We start from the raw sequence: 18,115 nt of genomic DNA on the forward strand, positions 1-18,115 counted from the left end.
AGCACTTGAAAACTCACGTTCCACTCATTCCAATCGGTGTCTGCACTAGTTTTTTTCGATTATTTATCGAAGTGGCAGTCATATTTTATCATCTTTAATACGCCATTTCTGATTTATTGTTAATTGGCTGACCAAAATTATATAAGCATGGAAGTAAAAGGTTGTTAATTAAAAGAAATTGAAGGAAAAGTATTTTGGTTTTGTATTTATGTAGCAAAACTGTAAACAAAGGATGTAAGAAATGTCAACGAAAACACCAACAGTCGGTGTGAACAGCCTTCAGCCCACAATCCCAGAACTCGTTTTCAAGGTGTTTTCGTTGTCGGTCAGAACATGGTATTATGCAGCGTTTTTGCTGCATTTAAAATGCAACATTTAGCACTTTCGAACATATGTTTTCGAAGAGCGTTCATGCTATAGCATTTAGCAAATGTACATTTACGCGAGTTCGAAATCGTATGCTTTTGTTAAACAGCCGTGTTCCAGTCTCTTATTTAGATCCGTATATATTACGATCAATTCTCACGCAGAAGAAAATGTGCAAAAACCATACTGAAAAGGAAAAAATTAATTTTAAACCAAAAATTCAATACAAAAACTTGAATGATTTTAACCATAACCAAACATTTGTTTGTGTATATATTCATTTGTCGGTGCTGTCAATTAAAATTTCCTCACCTAATTAGGAAACAAACCAAACAGAGTTGATCACAAATTGATCCAGATTTCTATCAGCATCACATCGATGTTGAATTTGCTTAACTTTTCTTTATCCAAATATGTAATGTAAAATAAAAGAAATCTCAATCGGTGATCACTGAAACGCAGCTAGCAACCGTATATTCGAAAAAGCAATGTTACCACTTTTTCTCTTTAAACCATGTTCGAATCGTGGAAATTTTGGAAGATAACAAGGTTGCTTTGGCATTTAGATTCTTAATGCAAAAATGGAGTTGCATTTAGTTGCATTTAGGTGACGAATTTTGTATGGATAAATGTACATTTAGAGTAGCATTTAGAGCTAAATGCGCTAAATGTGCTTTTACGCGTAAGCAAAAACAGCCCATTAGACCGCATATCGTACGTGATATATTTATGCGGTGTTTTTGCTGCATTTAAAATGCAACATTTAGCACTTTCGAACATAAGTTTTCGAAGAGCGTTCATGCTATCGCATATAGCAAATGTACATTTACGCGAGTGCGAAATAGTATGCTTTTGACAAACAGCCGTGTTGCAGTCGCTTATTCAGATCCGTATATTACGGTAAATTCTCACGGAAAAGATAATGTGCAAAAACCCCTACTGAAAAGCAAAAAATAAATTCTAAACCGAAAATTCAATACAAAAGCTTGAATTGTTTTAACCATAACCGAACATTTCTTTGTGTATATATTCATTTGTCGGTGCTGTCAATTATAATTTCCACACTTAATTAGGAAACAAAACAAACAGAGTTGATCACAAATTAATCCAGATTTTTATCAGCATCATATCGATGTTGAATTTGCGTAACTTTTCTTTACCCAAATAATGTAAAATAATACATGAAATCTCGATCGGCGATCACTGAAACGCAGCTAGCGGCTGTATACTCGAAAAAGCAATGTTGCCACTTTTTCATTAAAGCATGTTCGAATCGTGGAAATTTTGGAAGATCTCAGGGTTGCTTTTAGCATTTAGATTCTTAATGCAAAAATGAAGTTGCATTTAGTTGCATTTAGGTGACGAATTTTGTATGGATAATTGTACATTTAGAGTAGCATTTAGAGCTAAATACGCTAAATGTGCTTTTACGCGTAGGCAAAAACAGCCCATAACGGTGCTGCTTGGAATCACGTCCATTCCAACAGCATCGAGAATATGCTATCTTAGTTAAATATACATAAACTATTATATAGCTTAGAAGGAAAAGTGAAACAGGTTAACTTATTTTAAGCATTAATTTTAACTTTACTTTTATTATATATCGCAATACATAATTCCAATGTATATACGTGAATGTACATAGGTCAAATGACTGTAATAAATAAATAAATAAAATATAAATGTCTTGTATATAAAAATGTGTACCTAAAAATGTCTTGTGCAAATAAATATTTACCAAATTTCAAGCGAAAAACGCAAATGAAAATTGTGATTTTCGGCAATTTTTCTAAGGGGTCCCTAGGGAACCGTAAAGGACCTAGGTGGTCGGGGGTTGCATTTTTGTCAATGGCGGTTCATTCCCTCTCCAAAAAGGTGGGTTAGAGGTGCCACGCCCACTTGCGTTTCGCCCACCGCCCCTTTAACGAACGGCCATAATGGAAAGCCAACCCGTTTAATTAACTACAATATGCATTTGCACATACATGCATTTATATTTTTTATTATCACTGAAATCAAATCGTAATATAATATGTATTTTTAGCATTAATTATAGACTTTCTAAAAAAAGGTTATTTTATGAAATTATATTAACTTTTTTTGTTATATAATATTTTTGGCTGAAATATTTAAAAAAGCATACACATTTGATAGATCAGCTTGAAGATAAATTAATTGTCTTTATTTTGACATCATTACCTTTTGAATCGGTTACGCAGTTTAGAAAATATTTTAATTTATATATCTACTTTACTTTTCAATTGCGGTAAATAATATTTATATAGTTAAAGTCATCGTAAAAAGTACTAGCAATCTGAATTTTTAGTTTTTCTATAGCTGAACGGTTGGTTTTCTTGATGTATGCCCAAGTGAATTTTAGTAGAAACATTTTAGCCGGTTTTTTTGCCAATATAGCCGGTCGACACAAAAAGTTTTGGCAACACTGGTTCTAATTGATATTCGATATAATCGATTTCAAAACGTCATTTCTATAGTACAAGTGAGCATTATTTAATTGTTGGTTAGGGATGAATTTTTTCGGGCGAATATTAGAATAAAATGATTACTATTCTGAGAGGATTAGCCAAAAATCTAACTAAAACGTTCCCTGTTGTTGGCCGAGGTGTTCGTCCTGCAGGAGTTATAAAATTTCATTTCTATGTGGTTCATAGATGCGAAGTTAAAGCAGATAAGAATAACGAACTAGAATCTGGGAACCTCGCTGCTGATGCATTGAAGCAGAAAAATGATCGAACACAGGTTATACCAGTAGAGACGTCAATACGATATCTTCAAAGTTCTGCGTATAAAGAAACTTATGGTGACCAGTTTGTATGGGAACAATACAGGTAATCATGAAAAACTTCCGTTTTCATATATTTCACAATTTGCTTACATGTAGACGAAACCATAAAGGAGCAATACCACCTCGTAAAACACGAAAGACCTGCGTACGAAAAGGCGTAATTTCTACCGGTAACCCGTGTCCTATTTGTCGTGACGAATATTTAGCCTTAGATCACCGTAATATTGAATTACTTCGTCAGTTTATATCGCCGCATACTGGTAAAATTCTAAGTTATTCCAAAACTGGACTTTGCCAAAGAAAACATTTTGAGCTCCTAGTGGCTGTAGAGCGTGCCTATGATTACGGGCTTATATCTTTCGATGTCCCTTTTCGAAAGTTTGATCTTGACGAATATTACGGCCATTCCGTAACTAAAGCGCAATAAACTTTAATCGAGTTATCAGTTCAAGTTCTAAAAAGTAAAATAACACGAATAAGAAACAAAGTAATGGCGTCTTGTATAAATGACAATACAAAACTCGAAGATCATAGGGTGACATTCCTAGTCGTGGGTGGTGGTATAGCCGGTGTAACTTGTGCAGAAACTTTAGCAGTTTATCATCCGGAAGAGAGCATAATTTTATTAACAGAATCAAGTGTTATAAAAACCATAGCTAATTTAGAACCTGTTGCACGGTTTGTTTATAAATTTGATGTAAAGGAACGTTCTTTGGAAGATTCCAGTACGATTGCTCCAGCAATTATTACTATTGTTGACCAACTAAAGCATATAGAAGCGTCAAAGCGTCACGTTGAAACTGAAAACGGTTGTAAAATATATTATAAGTCCATTTGCCTTTGCACGGGGGCTGTACCTCATCTAATACATAATGACACACCTCTAGTCATTGGAATTCGCGACACTGATTCAGTTTTGATATTGCAGCAACGTTTAGGAAATGCGAAAAGTGTTGTGTTGCTAGGCAATGGTGGCATTGCGAGTGAGCTTGCATACGAATTGCATGGTGTTGAATTACATTGGGTTATCAAAGACGCTCATATAGCATCAACATTTGTAGATGCTGGTGCAGCACATTTTTTCCAAGAATCTATACAGCATAGTAAAACTACATGCGAACATAAACCGGTTGCCAGTTCAATTGTTAAACGATTGAGATATGCTGAAATATTATCCGAAGGTCAACATAAAAATGTTACTAAGCATGGTGCAGCCTTGGGACCTGATTGGCATAGAAATTTTACCCTCAAAGGAAATACAGTTACTGAACTCAAGTCCCCGATCATGCATTACAAGGCACATATTAAGCAGATAAGAGAAGAAAACAGCATGCTTTTTGTAACGTTGTCTAATGGAGAACAAATTAAATGTGATTTCCTCGTATCTGCAACAGGTGTTGAACCCCGACATAATTACTCTTGTTCTATACCTTTGTGTCTGGCCTCTGACGGAGGAATTGCTGTAAATGATATGATGGAAACTAATGTAGAAGGAATTTATGCAGCGGGCGATGTTTGCACCTGCGTGTGGGAACATGGCGAGCACTGGTTTCAGATGAGGTTGTGGACACAAGCGCGTCAAATGGGGTGTATGGCAGCCCGTAGTATGGGAGCGAAACTAAGAAATGAAGTAATCTATCAAGATTTTTGCTTTGAGCTCTTTGGGCATGTAACACACCTTTTTGGTTATCCTGTGATACTCCTTGGTCTATATAATGGTCAAGGCTTGGGGAATGATTACGAAATTTTGCTACGCAGTACGCCACAAGAAGAGTATACTAAATTTGTATTACAAAATGGACGTTTACGTGGAGCAATATTGATTGGAAATTCAGAACTTGCCGAAACCTGTGAGAATTTAATATTGAATGGCATCGACCTTACGCCCTACGGAGATGATATACTTAACCCAAATATCGATATAGAGGACTATTTCGATTAAACAAGTCATTGTCAATATATTTTGTTTCCATTCGTAAAAAATAAAGTTGCAACTACTATAATTAAGAAAATGCTTTGTTTATTTAAACTTTTGTCATTTAATCTTAGCCTCATTGCCTGAAAAGATATGATTTAGAGAATTATATTTGTTATTTTTGCAATACTCACCAACATATTTAATTTCATCAAATGCCTTTCTCGCTTTTTTCAATTCTTCATTCATCGTCAACAAATCTTTAACACGGGCATATTTTCTAAGGTCCTTTCGAACCAAAAATATGATATCTTCGACTTGTACACGGCCGGTACGTCCGATTTCCATTGCTTTGTGTGTCATTTCGGTTATGAATTCAATTACCAAGTCTTCTAACAAGTCTACACTTTCTGTATAAGGATTCTTATCATCACCGAAGCCATACATCATACATCTTAACTCCTTGCTAAACAATCTTTTTCTCCCAGCGGTTGTAGAAACAAACTGCTCTTCGCCCAGTTCATCTTCGTCAAACTAGAATTCAATATATAAAGTATTCAATACCTTTCACAATGAATGACATCCTGAAACTTACATCGGGGGTTTCAAAATTTTCGTCGATATTCGCGTTTGTTGCCATTAAAGTAATTGATGGCTACAAATCATATTATTTTAGAAGCGCAATTGGTACAACATACTTATCGATTAAAATCAAATACCGATGTCAAAACTAGGCACACGAATTTCGATACCATGATTCAATCATGATTCAATAATACAAGGTTAGATAATTATTGATAGCCCGAACACAATGAAAACGACGAGCTACAAACCACAGCTGTCAAATTATTTTAACACGTACTCTTATGTAGATAATTATTTTGGCGACGACCGGGCTACACGACGGCTGTGGTTGTGGCCAGATTAGATCTATTTCTATTTTTCTGGCGACAGATAAGGTTCTTCCTCTTCTTTTATGTCAAACTCATACAAATTCATGATGTCGCTGCCGCGTTTAAAGAAATCATGTCGCCATCGACAAAGCGCTTAGATAATAAAGATGACAAATTGGAAGCTGTGGTCGGTAGCTCGTCGTTTTCAATGTGTTCAGAACTTGACAGCTGCGGTTTGACACTCCCTTACAAAAGGTTGCATTTACGAAGGACAGAGAAAGGGCAAGAATGCAATCCCTTGTTTTGAAAATGGTAGTAGAAAAGTACGCGAGGTAGACAATTAGTAGTGAAATTCCTTTTGTAAATTACGTAATTCACGTAGATATATCAATATTACGTTCAACATTTCGTTTAAAATGCCAGATTTCCTGCAAATACATTAGTATTTACAAAAGGAATTTCACTACTAATTGCCTACTTTGCGTACTTTTCTACTACCATTTTCGAAACAAGGGATTGCATTCTTGCCCTTTCTCTGTCCTTCGTAAATGCAACCTTTTGTAAGGGAGTGTCAAACCGCAGCTGTCAATAATTATCTAACCTTGTATTATTGAATCATGTTTCGATACCATATCGTTATTTGGCATATCATGAACCAAAGACGGGAAATGTTTAGCTAGTCCCCTTTCAGACACGTCAAGTCTTGAAAGCAATTTTTATCGCATTCTCTTTTGTGTTTTCTCTTTGCTTTCACACGCATCAAGTTTTATTGAATTCAACTACTTGGTTCTTTAAACCGGAAGCAACGAAAAGATCAAAAGAGAACAAGAAAACTTGAAACGAATTGACGGTACGGAGGTATCTGTACTCTTCCCCTCTCTTCCCACCTCCTTCACCAACGACCGAACAGACTTGAAAGCAAGACTTGACGTGTCTGAAAAGGGACCTATTTGTACAACAATTTAGGGATGGGTGCGGAGGGGAGGAGGATGAAGTAACTAGAATTCCCTTTCTGTGTGGTAAACGTTGTACAAATTCATAAACAGTACCCCCAACGACTACTGATCACGCAATCCGCCATCGTTGCATTTGTAATCGAATTTCAGAAAAAAGTTATCGTAGCGTTTTTTATGTTTTTCCTTTTTACATCGTCTTCTATCGCTTCGGAATGGCGATTTTTATTTTAATTTTGTTTTATTACAAATTGATGATATAAAATGAAGTGCTTTGTGATTGGAACAAGTTTGTGCGTTTCTTTGGTCTGGCAAAGGCCTAAATTTTCCTGAAAAGTGGGTGCACGTTTGTGGCCAGAACGCTGGCTTTGAAGAATCGATCCGTGGTGATGATATGCGATTGTAAAACACTTTCAATCATGAAAACCATATTTTATGAACTTTTTTTGCTAATTGTCATCAAGTTTCACTTTGTACATTTTATAATAAATACCAATTTAATGGCACTCAATCACCGCGCCTTTTTCGTTTTCTTTGCTTGTTTTCATTCTTAGGCAGATGTCAAAAACGCTCAGAAATTTACTTTTTTCATTATTTTTCGATTGCGTGATCTTGTTAGTTGGTTCATGTTGGCATATATCAAGATAACCAAGCGTTCAGCAATGCAAAAACTATAAATGCAGATCGATAGTACTTTTTACGCTGATTTCAACTATATAAATATTATTTGGCGCAATTGAAAAGTACAAAAGATATGAGGTTAAAAAAATTTTAATATTTTAAAATATTAATATTTTCTAAACTACGTAACCGATGCTACGATAAGGATTTTAAAATAAATAACGACAATTCATTTATCTTAAAGCTTGTATATAAAGTGTGTATGCTTGTTTTTAAATCTAAGCCAAAAATATTATAAAACAAAAAAAAAATGTATAATTTTTTCATAAAATATCCTTTTTTGGAAAAACTGCATAATCAATGCTAAGAAAATTTGTATTATTTAGAAAGCTCAAGTTCCTACCATATACATAGGACCGTTTTCTGAAGTAACCACTAGCTTTAAAGCTAACTTTATATTTAAAGGTTGGATTAAAAATAAAGCTTTGCCTAAAGTTAAGCATATTTATTATCGGTTTTTGACGTATGTATGTTTCTTTGCTGTAAACCAATTTAAAACCGATAATAAAATGCTTTACTTTAGAAACAATCATAAATTTTAATGCAACCTTTAAATATAAAGTGAGCTTTAAAGTTACAGGTTTCTTGAGAAAGCTGCCCATATTATATCATGACTTGCTTTTGAGTTTTAAGAGTTTAGTGATGGTATAAAGAAGTTCTGCGCAAATATCAGCCCCTTCTTCGGTAACACAGAAAGAAGAATTCTATACGGTAAGGGTTATAATCCCCAAGTGCGGACGAAGGCCGCCTACGCAGAAAGGTGTTCTCTGTAAAAGATGTTCAGCCCCCCTTCTTTTTCAACACGGAAAGAAGAATTGTACTTAGTGAGGGTTGTAATCCTTAAGTGCGGCCGATGGCCGCCTAAGCAGAAGGGTGTTCTCTGCAAAAGGTGTGCAGCCCCCCTTCTTCGGCAACATGGAAAGGAGAATTCTACTTAGCAAGGGTTATAATCCCCAAGTGCAAACGAAGGCCGCCTACGCAGAAACGTGTTCTCCGCAAGAAGTGTTCAGCCCACCTTCTTCGGCAACACAGAAGGAGAATTCTACTTATTGAGGGTTATAATCCCTTAGTGCGGCCGAAGGCCGCCTACGCAGAAAGGTGTTCTGTGCAAAAGGTCTTCAGCCCCCTTGTTCGGCAACACAGAAGGAGAATTCTACTTTGTAGGGGTTAGAATCCCTAAGTGCGGCCGAAGGCCGCCTATGCAGAAAAAAGTTCTGGGCAAAAGAAATGATGATATTACCTCACACTTGCTACTTGCTTGTAAATGCTTTTAATTTTTTTATTACTGAATTCCTAAACCTCAAAAGCAGATCATTATAAAATATGCATATCAAATGAATGGTAAGACCTTGCACTTTCGAAATAACATATCGTCGTGTGTTTGCAAAGCCGCCTATCTTACGGCACTCAAATTTTACAGGAGAGCGGAAAAACGGTTTATACTTTGAAGGCATTGCCTTGATAGGCGGTATTTTCTCTAGGTGTTATTTGACAAATCTGTTGTTTTAATAACGATTTAACGATTTTTTTTCGATGCCTGTAGTTCAGGGTTACCAAATCTCATTTTTGCCACAACGGCGATTTAGGCGGTTTTGCAACTAGTCGATGGGTAATTTTGCAAAACAACGACGATAAATTTCTTTAGCATTGATTACGCACTTTTTTCTAAAAAAGGTTTTTTATAAAAAAATTATAACATTTTATTTGTTTTTTTAATTTTTTGGGTTAAATATATAAACAAGCATACACATTTCATATATAAACTTGAAGATGTATTAATTATCTTTATTTTGACATCATTACCGATACTTTTTCCTCGATAGTTTTCAAACAATTTTTTTGGAATCGAGTGCCAGAACCCTGGGAGCCAATTCTGGTTCTGCGGTTCGATACTATCATTTTAAGCGATTCTCGATTATTAAATGCTATTCAGTTAACATCTAGAAAAGCGCCCAACTCTTCTTTTTCACAGTGAAACATTTTTGACAAATTAATTTATTTACATTTGAAAACAAAATCGTAATTTTATGTGAAGTGATGAAAAATGTTTTCACTTCACGTTTTCACAGAACAGGAATTGGCCCCCTGGTATCGTATCAAATCAAATTAATAATATAAAATGTAAAGTTTAAAAACTTGTAACGACAGCTTTTCCTTGTGGTGACTGCGATTGTATGAGTGAGTGTCTACCGGATGTGAAAGTAACCATGATTCCCTTACGCCACCTAACCAACGCCAAGGGTGTGAAACTTTGCATGCCCGGCGGTGCGATAAAGCAGTTTTGAATGCGTGTATATGTTTTGTGTGGCTGGGAATTGAGTAGAAACTACCCAATAAACACAACGAATTCGCCTCGAATTCGAGACGAGCTCGTTTTCTCTGATAGAACTATCGAGACGATAGATCGGCGATTTCGAGTTCTTAGGAGAGTCACCTATCGTTAGCGAATCGAGTATTGCTAGTTTTTCGAATCGTTGGCGATTCTAGAAATTTTTTTCTTCGAATCGCTGGCGAATCGAGAATATTTAATTTTTCTAATCTTTGGAGACTCTATAATTTTTATTTTTTGAATCGTTGGCGATTCGAGAATTTTTATTCTAGTCGTTGGAGATTCTTGAATTTTTATTTTTCGGATCGTTGGAGTTTCTATAATTTTTATTTTTCGAATCGTTGGCGTTTCGAGAATTATTAATTTTTCCATTCAAGATTTCAGCTCGCTGGTGGTTTGAGATTGCAATTTTTTCAACCCAAGTTTTATAGGATTTAAAAATCTAACTATCTGAAATGATATCTATAATATAAATAAACAAAAGGTAAAAATGTGCGAAAATTATGAGTTTTTAATCAATTTGTTATAAATATGAATCCGTATTTAATTTTTAACAACATCAATAAACAGTACTTTTTACTATACATATTATATTTGTTCGGCACCGTGTTTCTTGTAATTCGATTTTTTCTTTAGTCGATCTGCGCTATATTGAAAGAATTTCTTGGATACTTCATCCACTAAATTCATCGAAATATCTTTGAATATTAATTGGAATGCAGCGGAAATATAATAAAGCGGATTTAAAATTAATAATTTATTCGCTTAAATAAAGCCGGCTTACTAAAATAAAATGTAAAGAAAGTGTATTTGTGTAATTTTTCTAACATAGAATATTATGAAACAAACTATTTTCTTGATTGTGCTTCGAAGACGATGCAATAAAAAAATCTTTCGAGAAAACTGATTTACTCGAGCTCGCCTCGAATTCGAAACGAGTCCAAAATATACGAGAAACTTATTTTCTCGAGTTCGTCTCGAATTCGATACGATGCCACCCTCGTTTTTGTGTTTATTGGGTAGACTTCGTAGATCAGTTGGTAAATGGGGCACGAATAGCTTCTTCGGCTGGACCAGTTCTGTTAAAATAGCACTGAAAGGAGCCGGAGGAGTTAGTTGAGGAAGAATTCGGAGCTTGTGTAAGTCGAGTGCGCGCGAAAGTTCTTAAAAGTTGGTATTATACTTATATATAAGAAAAAAATAATACATAAGTGCCTATATACTCGGGTTAATTGTGCGGTCAAGTGCGATAAACAGATCTCGATTGATACCGTCGAAACTGATCCGCAGGAAGACCCGTTGGGATTTTCAACCAGTTTTGTAAGTCGAGGTAAGTAGTAGTAACTTGGCGTTAAAAAAAAAAAAATTTAAATATAAAAAAAGGCAAAATAAGTGACTATGAGCGTATGTACACATGTGAGCTGAGCCATTTGCTGATGTACATATGCATATGCATATATACCGCTCATTTATTTCAATACGGTCATTACTGAAGGAAAAATAAAAATAAAATAAAAATCTTCAAAGTCTTGAATGTATGTATTTAAAATATAATAAAAATTGAATAGATATATTTTTTTGATCCAGTGAGTTACTGGTAATTTATGAAATTTTTGACACTACATACGAGCATACATACTTATCTAATAAATGAGTGATATGTACATATGAAGCGAAAAAAATTGTGTCAATTTTGTTTCTTATGCCATTGTATTTTTTTTCCTTAGGTCGTCAGTACATCCGCATACGAAAGGACCTCGCTATGTAAAAATATATTTTGGCCGACACATATATATAAAGTCGGCACAGCACACCCACAAAAGCGTTAAACCGCATGCAACGCAATATTGGACCGGTGAAGGCACATCGGCAATGCGAATGTACATGCAGCAACTCCCTTTAGTACACGGAAAGCCAAAGGGAAAGTACACACACACAGCCATACACACCGGTGTATAGGCAAGGATATAGATTTTTGTCACCTACCGCGATCAACGGGGAACATCAACGAAGCAAAAATCAGCTGGGCGAATCGCATGCGATTTGGGATTAGGTCAACGCCCGCTGCACAACTAGGAACATCCATACTGAAAAAAAAGTTAACAAGTGAGATCAGCAGATTCGAGCTTACCTGAGGGAGAGTGGGCTGAATTACAGCGAGTGGACACTCACTCACGCTAACATACATACATATATTACAGCGCGGCCGGCAGCGGCGCGATCGCCCTGCTGCACCTTAGCCACCACCGGATTAGCAGAGCAGCAGTTTTATTTAGTTTTACACATACATTCATATATAGGCTTAGTGGTTTTTTTTGCGATTCTCGTTTTTGTTTAGTTATTACTCTTTCTATTTTTTTCGTTTGTTTGCATAATTAATTACGTAATAACTTTTGTTTTTACCAGATTTTATTAACTTTTTGCAGGCACCGCTAAGTTCAGTTTTTTTGGTTAGTTTAATATAAGTAGATTTTTGTGAAATTCTACGAGAATCTTTTCTCTACCTTTGCTTAATTATTATTATTTTTTTCTCACAACGTCGCATGGTGGATGATAAGTTCCACACTCGCTGTTTTGTTTTTTATCTCGCATATTTTCTTTACCGATTCGGAATTTCACTATTGCTCTTATTTAATACCCTCTTGTTTTGCTTCCTAGCTTCGCATGCAATTTTTTAGTTTCGTTTTAATTGGCTTAGACAATTTGCATATTAAGTCAACATTTCGGCTTGTTTTTATTTTTCCGCGAAAATAAATTTATTTTCTAGTAAAGTGTGACTTGCTCGTCACCCCCGAACACGAGCAAGTGATCAGCTTACTAAACCGCGCCGGTCTTCAGCCGTCAGCTGTCAACTGACAGACGTGTGTATGTATAAATGTATGTATGTATGGAACTTCTCAGCCCTTTCCAGCATCCTCTCATCAATGTTGGTACCATCATTGTGGGAGTGGTAAGGTAACTGAAAAAAAAAACTTCCTATATATATATTGTTGAAGTCACTGTAACGAACACTCATATTTGCATACCTACTTTACAAATAGGACCAGCCTAATGTATCATTCTTATGTTCCGTTAGAATAAGATGAGTAATTTACTCAGAGTAAATGCTGCTTGCATTTACACATATAATATAAGCAGCAGCATTGGGGTTTTTTTTTTTTTTTTTTTTTTTTTTCAACGGAGGGGGAATCTTCCAAAGATTTTATGCACGATTCGTCATCCTGTCCGCTAAGGGTGCACCTCATTCGGGACCACGCCCAGACTATGTTATCACATAATTCAGGACTTGCGAGACAGCGCGCCTACGTACTAAACCCTTAACTCCGACGTCTGAAGCCTTGTGTTTCGCCTTGCGGGACCGCCGTTAGGTATTACGTCGCAAGGCGTAGCTTTGCCAATTGGCTCTTCACACACGCCTTTCTGGCTTATCTCTCGTTCAGTCTTCTCTTTTCGCTACTGCGCTGTCTTTCTTTCGCTCTTAGCTCCTGGAGGACTATTGCGGACCACGCCTTAATTCTGCTCCACACCGCTTTTGAGTTTATCATGTGCCCCACGATATTGTCAGGCGTCATGCTCTCCTTTATCAGCTGCTCTATGTCTGTTCGATCTGCCTCGTATTTTCGGCAGTGGAAAAATACGTGTAGTACGTTTTCGTCGCCGCTACCGCAGAATGAGCACTCTGTCCCGTCATCATGCCCATATTTGAACAGGTATTCTCGAAAGCAGCCGTGCCCCGTCAGCAACTGTGTCACGTAGAAGTCGGTCTCTCCGTGTTTCCTCTCCACCCACGCTTTTATGTTATTGATCAGCCTGTGCGTCCACCTCCCTTTTGTCGTCACATCCCAGTGTCTTTGCCATTCATTTAGACTTGCATCCCTCTCTTGTTTTCGCTCTTCGATTGTCAGGCACCTGCCTAAGTTTCGGGACTTATCGAAGACTCTTTTTAGCTCCATGGCCATTATTTCTGGGGGCATGATGCCCGCTAAGACTCCGACCGCCTCGTGTGACACAGTACGGAAGGCGCTAGTCACCCTGATGCTATTTAGTCGGTACACCGACTTTGCCGCCTTCGCGTAAGTCTTGCGCTGCAACGCGGGTCCCCAGATGGGTGCTGCATACATTAGTATGGACTGGCTCACTTTTGCTAGAAGCGCTCGTCTGTTTTGGCTCGGTCCGCCGATGTTAGCCATTAGTCTTGTTAGAGCCGTGGTCACTCTTGCCGCTTTTTCACAGGCTTTATCAATGTGCACCTTGTAGCTTAATCTCGAGTCTATCATGACACCCAGGTATTTCAGCGACTGCTGTGTTTTGATGCTATGTCCATCGATGTTGAGCGTAGCGCTCTCCATCTTTTTTTCGGCTTGTGATCACCACCGCTTCGGTTTTTTGCCCTGCGAGTTGGAGATTCGTTGCAGCGAGCCAGTTCTTTATTTGTTGCGCCGTGCTGTTGCAGATGTTCTCAACTTGGCAGAGGTCTTTGGCCACTACTGTTATTGCTATATCATCGGCGTATCCGATAATTTGTACCTCCCTTGGCAGCGGCAGTCCCAGAATTCCATCATAGAGGACAATCCAAAGTAGTGGCCCAAGTACGGAGCCCTGTGGTACTCCACCCGTCACCAAGTACTTCCTGGGGCCTTCGTCGGTATCATACAGCAGAAGCCTGTCAGATAGGTAGTTGGATACCATCCTTAGCAAGTAGGGCGGCGTGTTCTTTCTTTCCAGAGCACTTAGTATGTGAGGCCAGGAGGCCGAATTGAAGGCGTTTTTTACGTCGAATGTCACCACCGCGCAGTATTCCTTCGTGCCATATAGCCATCTTGTTCCTTCTATTGCCTTGCCTGCGACATCGGTGAGCTTTTTAATTGCATCAATGGTTGACCTCTGTCTTCGAAAACCATACTGGTTATCGGCGAGACCCGGCAGTTCCTCCTCTAGGTGCTGCTCCAACCGTACACAGATTAATCGCTCCAGTATCTTACCAAGCGTATCCAGCATACAGAGAGGTCGGTATGCGCTTGGTTCTCCTGCCGGCTTGTTTGGTTTCTGCAGTAGGACCAGCCGCTGTTTCTTCCAGATTTTTGGGAAGACGCCTTCTCGCAGACACCGCGTAAAGAGTTCGGTAAACGGACCCGTGTTGTGCTTGATGGCAACCTTCAGAGCCTTGTTTGGTATTCCGTCTAGGCCTGGCGCTTTGTCATTACCAAATCTTTCTGCTGCTTGGACCACCTCCTCGTCTGTAACCGTTGGTGCTTCCATTCCCTCCGGTTTCTCTGCTTGCGGTCGCCGACCTCCTGGCGTTTGCACAGGGAAGAGAGTTTGCACGACGTCGTTTAGGAGAGTGGGACAGGTTGGTGCCTGGCCTTTACCACATTTTATTTTCTTCATGACCACCTTGTAGGCATGACCCCATGGGTTTTCGTCCACCTTTTCGCAGAGCTCCTTAAAGCAGCTGGTTTTGCTGCTTTTGATGGCTTTTTTAAGGTCACTTCGTTTCTTTTTGAAGGCCTCGCGCAGCACGGCATGTTCCATCGAGCCACGGTTCCTTTGACACAACCGCCTCGCCTTATGACACTCACCCCTTATGGCCTGGATTTTTTCGTTCCACCAGTACGCCGGCTGCCTGAGAGAGCCGTGTTTTCTACTGCACATAGCACCGTCGCAGGCTTTACTGATGTGCCTCACCAGTGTTTCAGCCTGGAGCTCAGTGTTATCCTCAGTGGCCATTTCCTCATCCAGCACGAGTCTGAAGAGCTCTTCATCCAGAGTCTCTACCTTCCAGCCCCTCGTTTGCACCTTCCTGTTGATCGCCCTTTGTCGGCTCTGTGCACAATTCCCTAGCTCCATCATGATTGCCAGATGGTCACTGTTCGTATAGAGGTCCGACACCTTCCAGCTCGTTGAGCGCACCAAGGAACTACTAGCGAAAGTAATGTCAATCACCGAGCCTCGACCATTCTTCTCAAAGGTATTTTTGTTCCCCGAATTCAGAAGCACCGCATCAAGTACCGAAAACGCCTTTAGTAGTGCATCTCCCCGCCTGTTTGTGTGGACGCTACCCCATTCCACTGCCCATGCATTGAAGTCCCCTGCTATAACGTTCATTGTGGTGGTCCGGACTTCTTGAACCAAACTGTCTAGGATGTTCTCGTATTCATTTTGTGGGATACTTGGTGGTATGTAGCAGCTATAAAAGTTAAAACCGTCTACCTTCGCTCGTGTGTAGTAGCTTTTACCAGGCAGCGGCTTTTCTTGGAAAGCTTTTCCTCCGCATGTCCATATTGCAGCTTTGCCTGTGAGGTCCGATATCCATGCTCCACTGTCTATATTTTTATACTGCTCGCTGATTATTGCTATGTCCACCTTCTCCTCGTACACCGTTTGCCTGAACAGCTCTTGCGCTGCTTCGCAGTGGTTGAGATTCAACTGCATGACTCTCATTTTCTTGATTTCTTGCACGCCTCCTGGTATAGCGGACACCTCCAACTACCTATCTGGTGCTCGGTGTTCTTTCTTCCCTGGTTTTTGCATGCTCTACAGTGTGGCTTTTTGTCGCAGGCTTTCGCAAAGTGTCCATTTTCTCCACATTTTAGGCAGCAATGACTTCTGTCTTCCGCGTTTTCGCAGTCTCTCGCTATATGGCCATATTCCAGGCACCTGAAGCATTTTTTGGGGTTCGGTTTCTCCCTTACTCTGCACACAACCCATCCTATCTTTATTTTCTGCGCGTCAAGAAGTAATCTTGCCTTCTTCGCTGGGAGATTTACCACCGCGGTTTGTGTGCCCGCATAAGCCGCCCTGATGCTTTTTATCGCATTCTCGTTAAGGTGGTTTAGCTCCTTTATCTGGTTGCGGATGGCCTCGGCAATATTCTCCTTGGTGGTAATCTCGTCCAGGTCACGGATTTCTACCATCGTCTCGTGGGTTAGGGCTCGGATCTGTGCCTGGTCCCCTAGAAGCCTACCTATTTCGCTCTTGAGTTCGCCCGTGTCCTTCATTTAAGTCTCCTTAAGCTGCAGCAGTATTTCACCCTTGACCGTCTTTCTGATGCGTGATACGCTCTCGCCGAGTTTCTGCAGCGCCTCTTCCTTTTTTACGGTCCTTAGTATATCGCTGTAGGTCATATCTCCCGTCCGAGCTATAATGATGGCATCTGGCCGTGGTGGTGGTTTGTATGCCATCTTCTTTTTGCCATGTGACCTGCGTTGGACCTCTACCCATTTTCCTTCTTTCTCCACCTCCTTCTCCTTAATCTTGCCGGAATTTTCGTTTGGCGCCACCTTACTGTTTGGTTGCAGGGTTGGTGGTCGCCTCCTCCTGCGTGGTTTTATTTTTCTTGGGTGGCGTCCTACGCTTTAGTTGGCTTTCATCTCGGGGCCTTTTCGGGGTTTCAGCAGTCACCGGTATGTTGAAAATACTCCGTCTGCTTGCCTTTATTCTGGAGTACTCCTCCAGGGCACTCGCATGCAGCTTTGTTAGTGAGCTGAGTATCTCTCGCATGCTATTGTTTATTGAGCGTTGTGGCGGGCACATTGCCTCCGTCAGCCTCTTAATAGCATCTCCGAGCTCCGACATGTAGTCTCCGTTCTGTTTGGCTCCCTTCATTTGAGGCTCGCTGTCTTGTAGTGCTGGTGGCGACGATCTCGTTCGTACCGGCTTCTCCACGCTAAGCGCCTTTACAGGCGACCGAACTAGTCTTGACGCACGCTTGAACGGGTCAGTTTCTGCAGTCGGTGTTCCCTGGGACGGGTCTGCCCCAAGCACCTTGCAGCCCCTGCCGTCCAGGTTTTTCGCGCCGCTGCTGGCTTCGTTTACATTGTTGTTGTTGTTGTTGTTTTTTCTCATTTTTGAATCCATTTTTTTGTGTTTTCCAGCGCATCGTGTGCAGGGGGGCGGGCCGAAATAGACAGGAACGGGTATACCCTCGGGGACTATGCCCCTACCCCAGTTCCTTGAGGCCTGTCCTTCGCTTTACCGGTCCCGGAAAACACGGACGGGACCTACGCGGTCTACTACTCCTGCGTCCAATGCACACTCCCTGACCAGGGACCGAAGTGGCTGGTTACTGATACGCACCGCGGCTGACACCTCGGCAGAGCACGCTCACATCACCGTCTCTACCCCGCCAGCGGAGAAATCGCTGTAGGGATTTCGAGGGACTCCCAGTGCGCC

The 18,115-nt window shown here is 39.7% G+C and overlaps 3 protein-coding genes across 4 annotated transcripts; 2 read left to right on the forward strand and 1 right to left on the reverse strand.

The window, feature by feature from the left end:
- The first annotated feature begins 2,848 nt into the window (after positions 1–2,848).
- On the forward strand, positions 2,849–3,803 carry LOC118735252 (28S ribosomal protein S18b, mitochondrial). Its single transcript, XM_036464902.1, has 2 exons — positions 2,849–3,215; positions 3,269–3,803. The coding sequence occupies exons 1-2, from the start codon at positions 2,926–2,928 to the stop codon at positions 3,597–3,599; spliced, it is 621 nt and encodes a 206-aa protein (XP_036320795.1). The 5' UTR covers positions 2,849–2,925; the 3' UTR covers positions 3,600–3,803.
- Positions 3,638–5,184, forward strand: LOC118735251 (pyridine nucleotide-disulfide oxidoreductase domain-containing protein 1). Its single transcript, XM_036464901.1, has one exon. It carries the CDS (start codon positions 3,663–3,665, stop codon positions 5,112–5,114), a length of 1,452 nt encoding a protein of 483 aa, XP_036320794.1. The 5' UTR covers positions 3,638–3,662; the 3' UTR covers positions 5,115–5,184.
- On the reverse strand, positions 5,111–5,860 carry LOC118735254 (transcription initiation factor TFIID subunit 13). 2 transcript variants are annotated; one of them, XM_036464904.1, is made up of 3 exons: positions 5,683–5,860; positions 5,282–5,621; positions 5,111–5,230 (listed from the first exon to the last, which is right to left on the reverse strand). In XM_036464904.1, the coding sequence occupies exons 1-3, from the start codon at positions 5,725–5,727 to the stop codon at positions 5,208–5,210; spliced, it is 408 nt and encodes a 135-aa protein (XP_036320797.1). In that variant the 5' UTR covers positions 5,728–5,860; the 3' UTR covers positions 5,111–5,207. The 2 variants fall into 2 exon arrangements, with proteins under 2 accessions (XP_036320797.1, XP_036320796.1); XM_036464903.1 differs by having other exon boundaries at positions 5,168–5,621.
- Between the last annotated feature and the right edge of the window lie 12,255 nt (positions 5,861–18,115).

This window comes from Rhagoletis pomonella, unplaced genomic scaffold (genome assembly GCF_013731165.1).
Source record: "Rhagoletis pomonella isolate Grant_MI unplaced genomic scaffold, Rhpom_1.0 Rhpom_scaffold_00003, whole genome shotgun sequence".
Classification (NCBI taxonomy): Eukaryota; Metazoa; Arthropoda; class Insecta; order Diptera; family Tephritidae; genus Rhagoletis; species Rhagoletis pomonella.

Coding starts and splice junctions, on each gene's coding strand:
- LOC118735252 (XM_036464902.1), top strand. CDS start 2,926: ATGATTACTATTCTGAGAGGATTAGCCAAAAATCTAACTAAAACGTTC. Junction 3,216..3,268: donor TTTGTATGGGAACAATACAG/GTAATCATGAAA, acceptor GCTTACATGTAG/ACGAAACCATAAAGGAGCAA.
- LOC118735251 (XM_036464901.1), top strand. CDS start 3,663: ATGGCGTCTTGTATAAATGACAATACAAAACTCGAAGATCATAGGGTG.
- LOC118735254 (XM_036464903.1), bottom strand. CDS start 5,727: ATGGCAACAAACGCGAATATCGACGAAAATTTTGAAACCCCCGAT. Junction 5,622..5,682: donor AAAATTTTGAAACCCCCGAT/GTAAGTTTCAGG, acceptor ATTGAATTCTAG/TTTGACGAAGATGAACTGGG.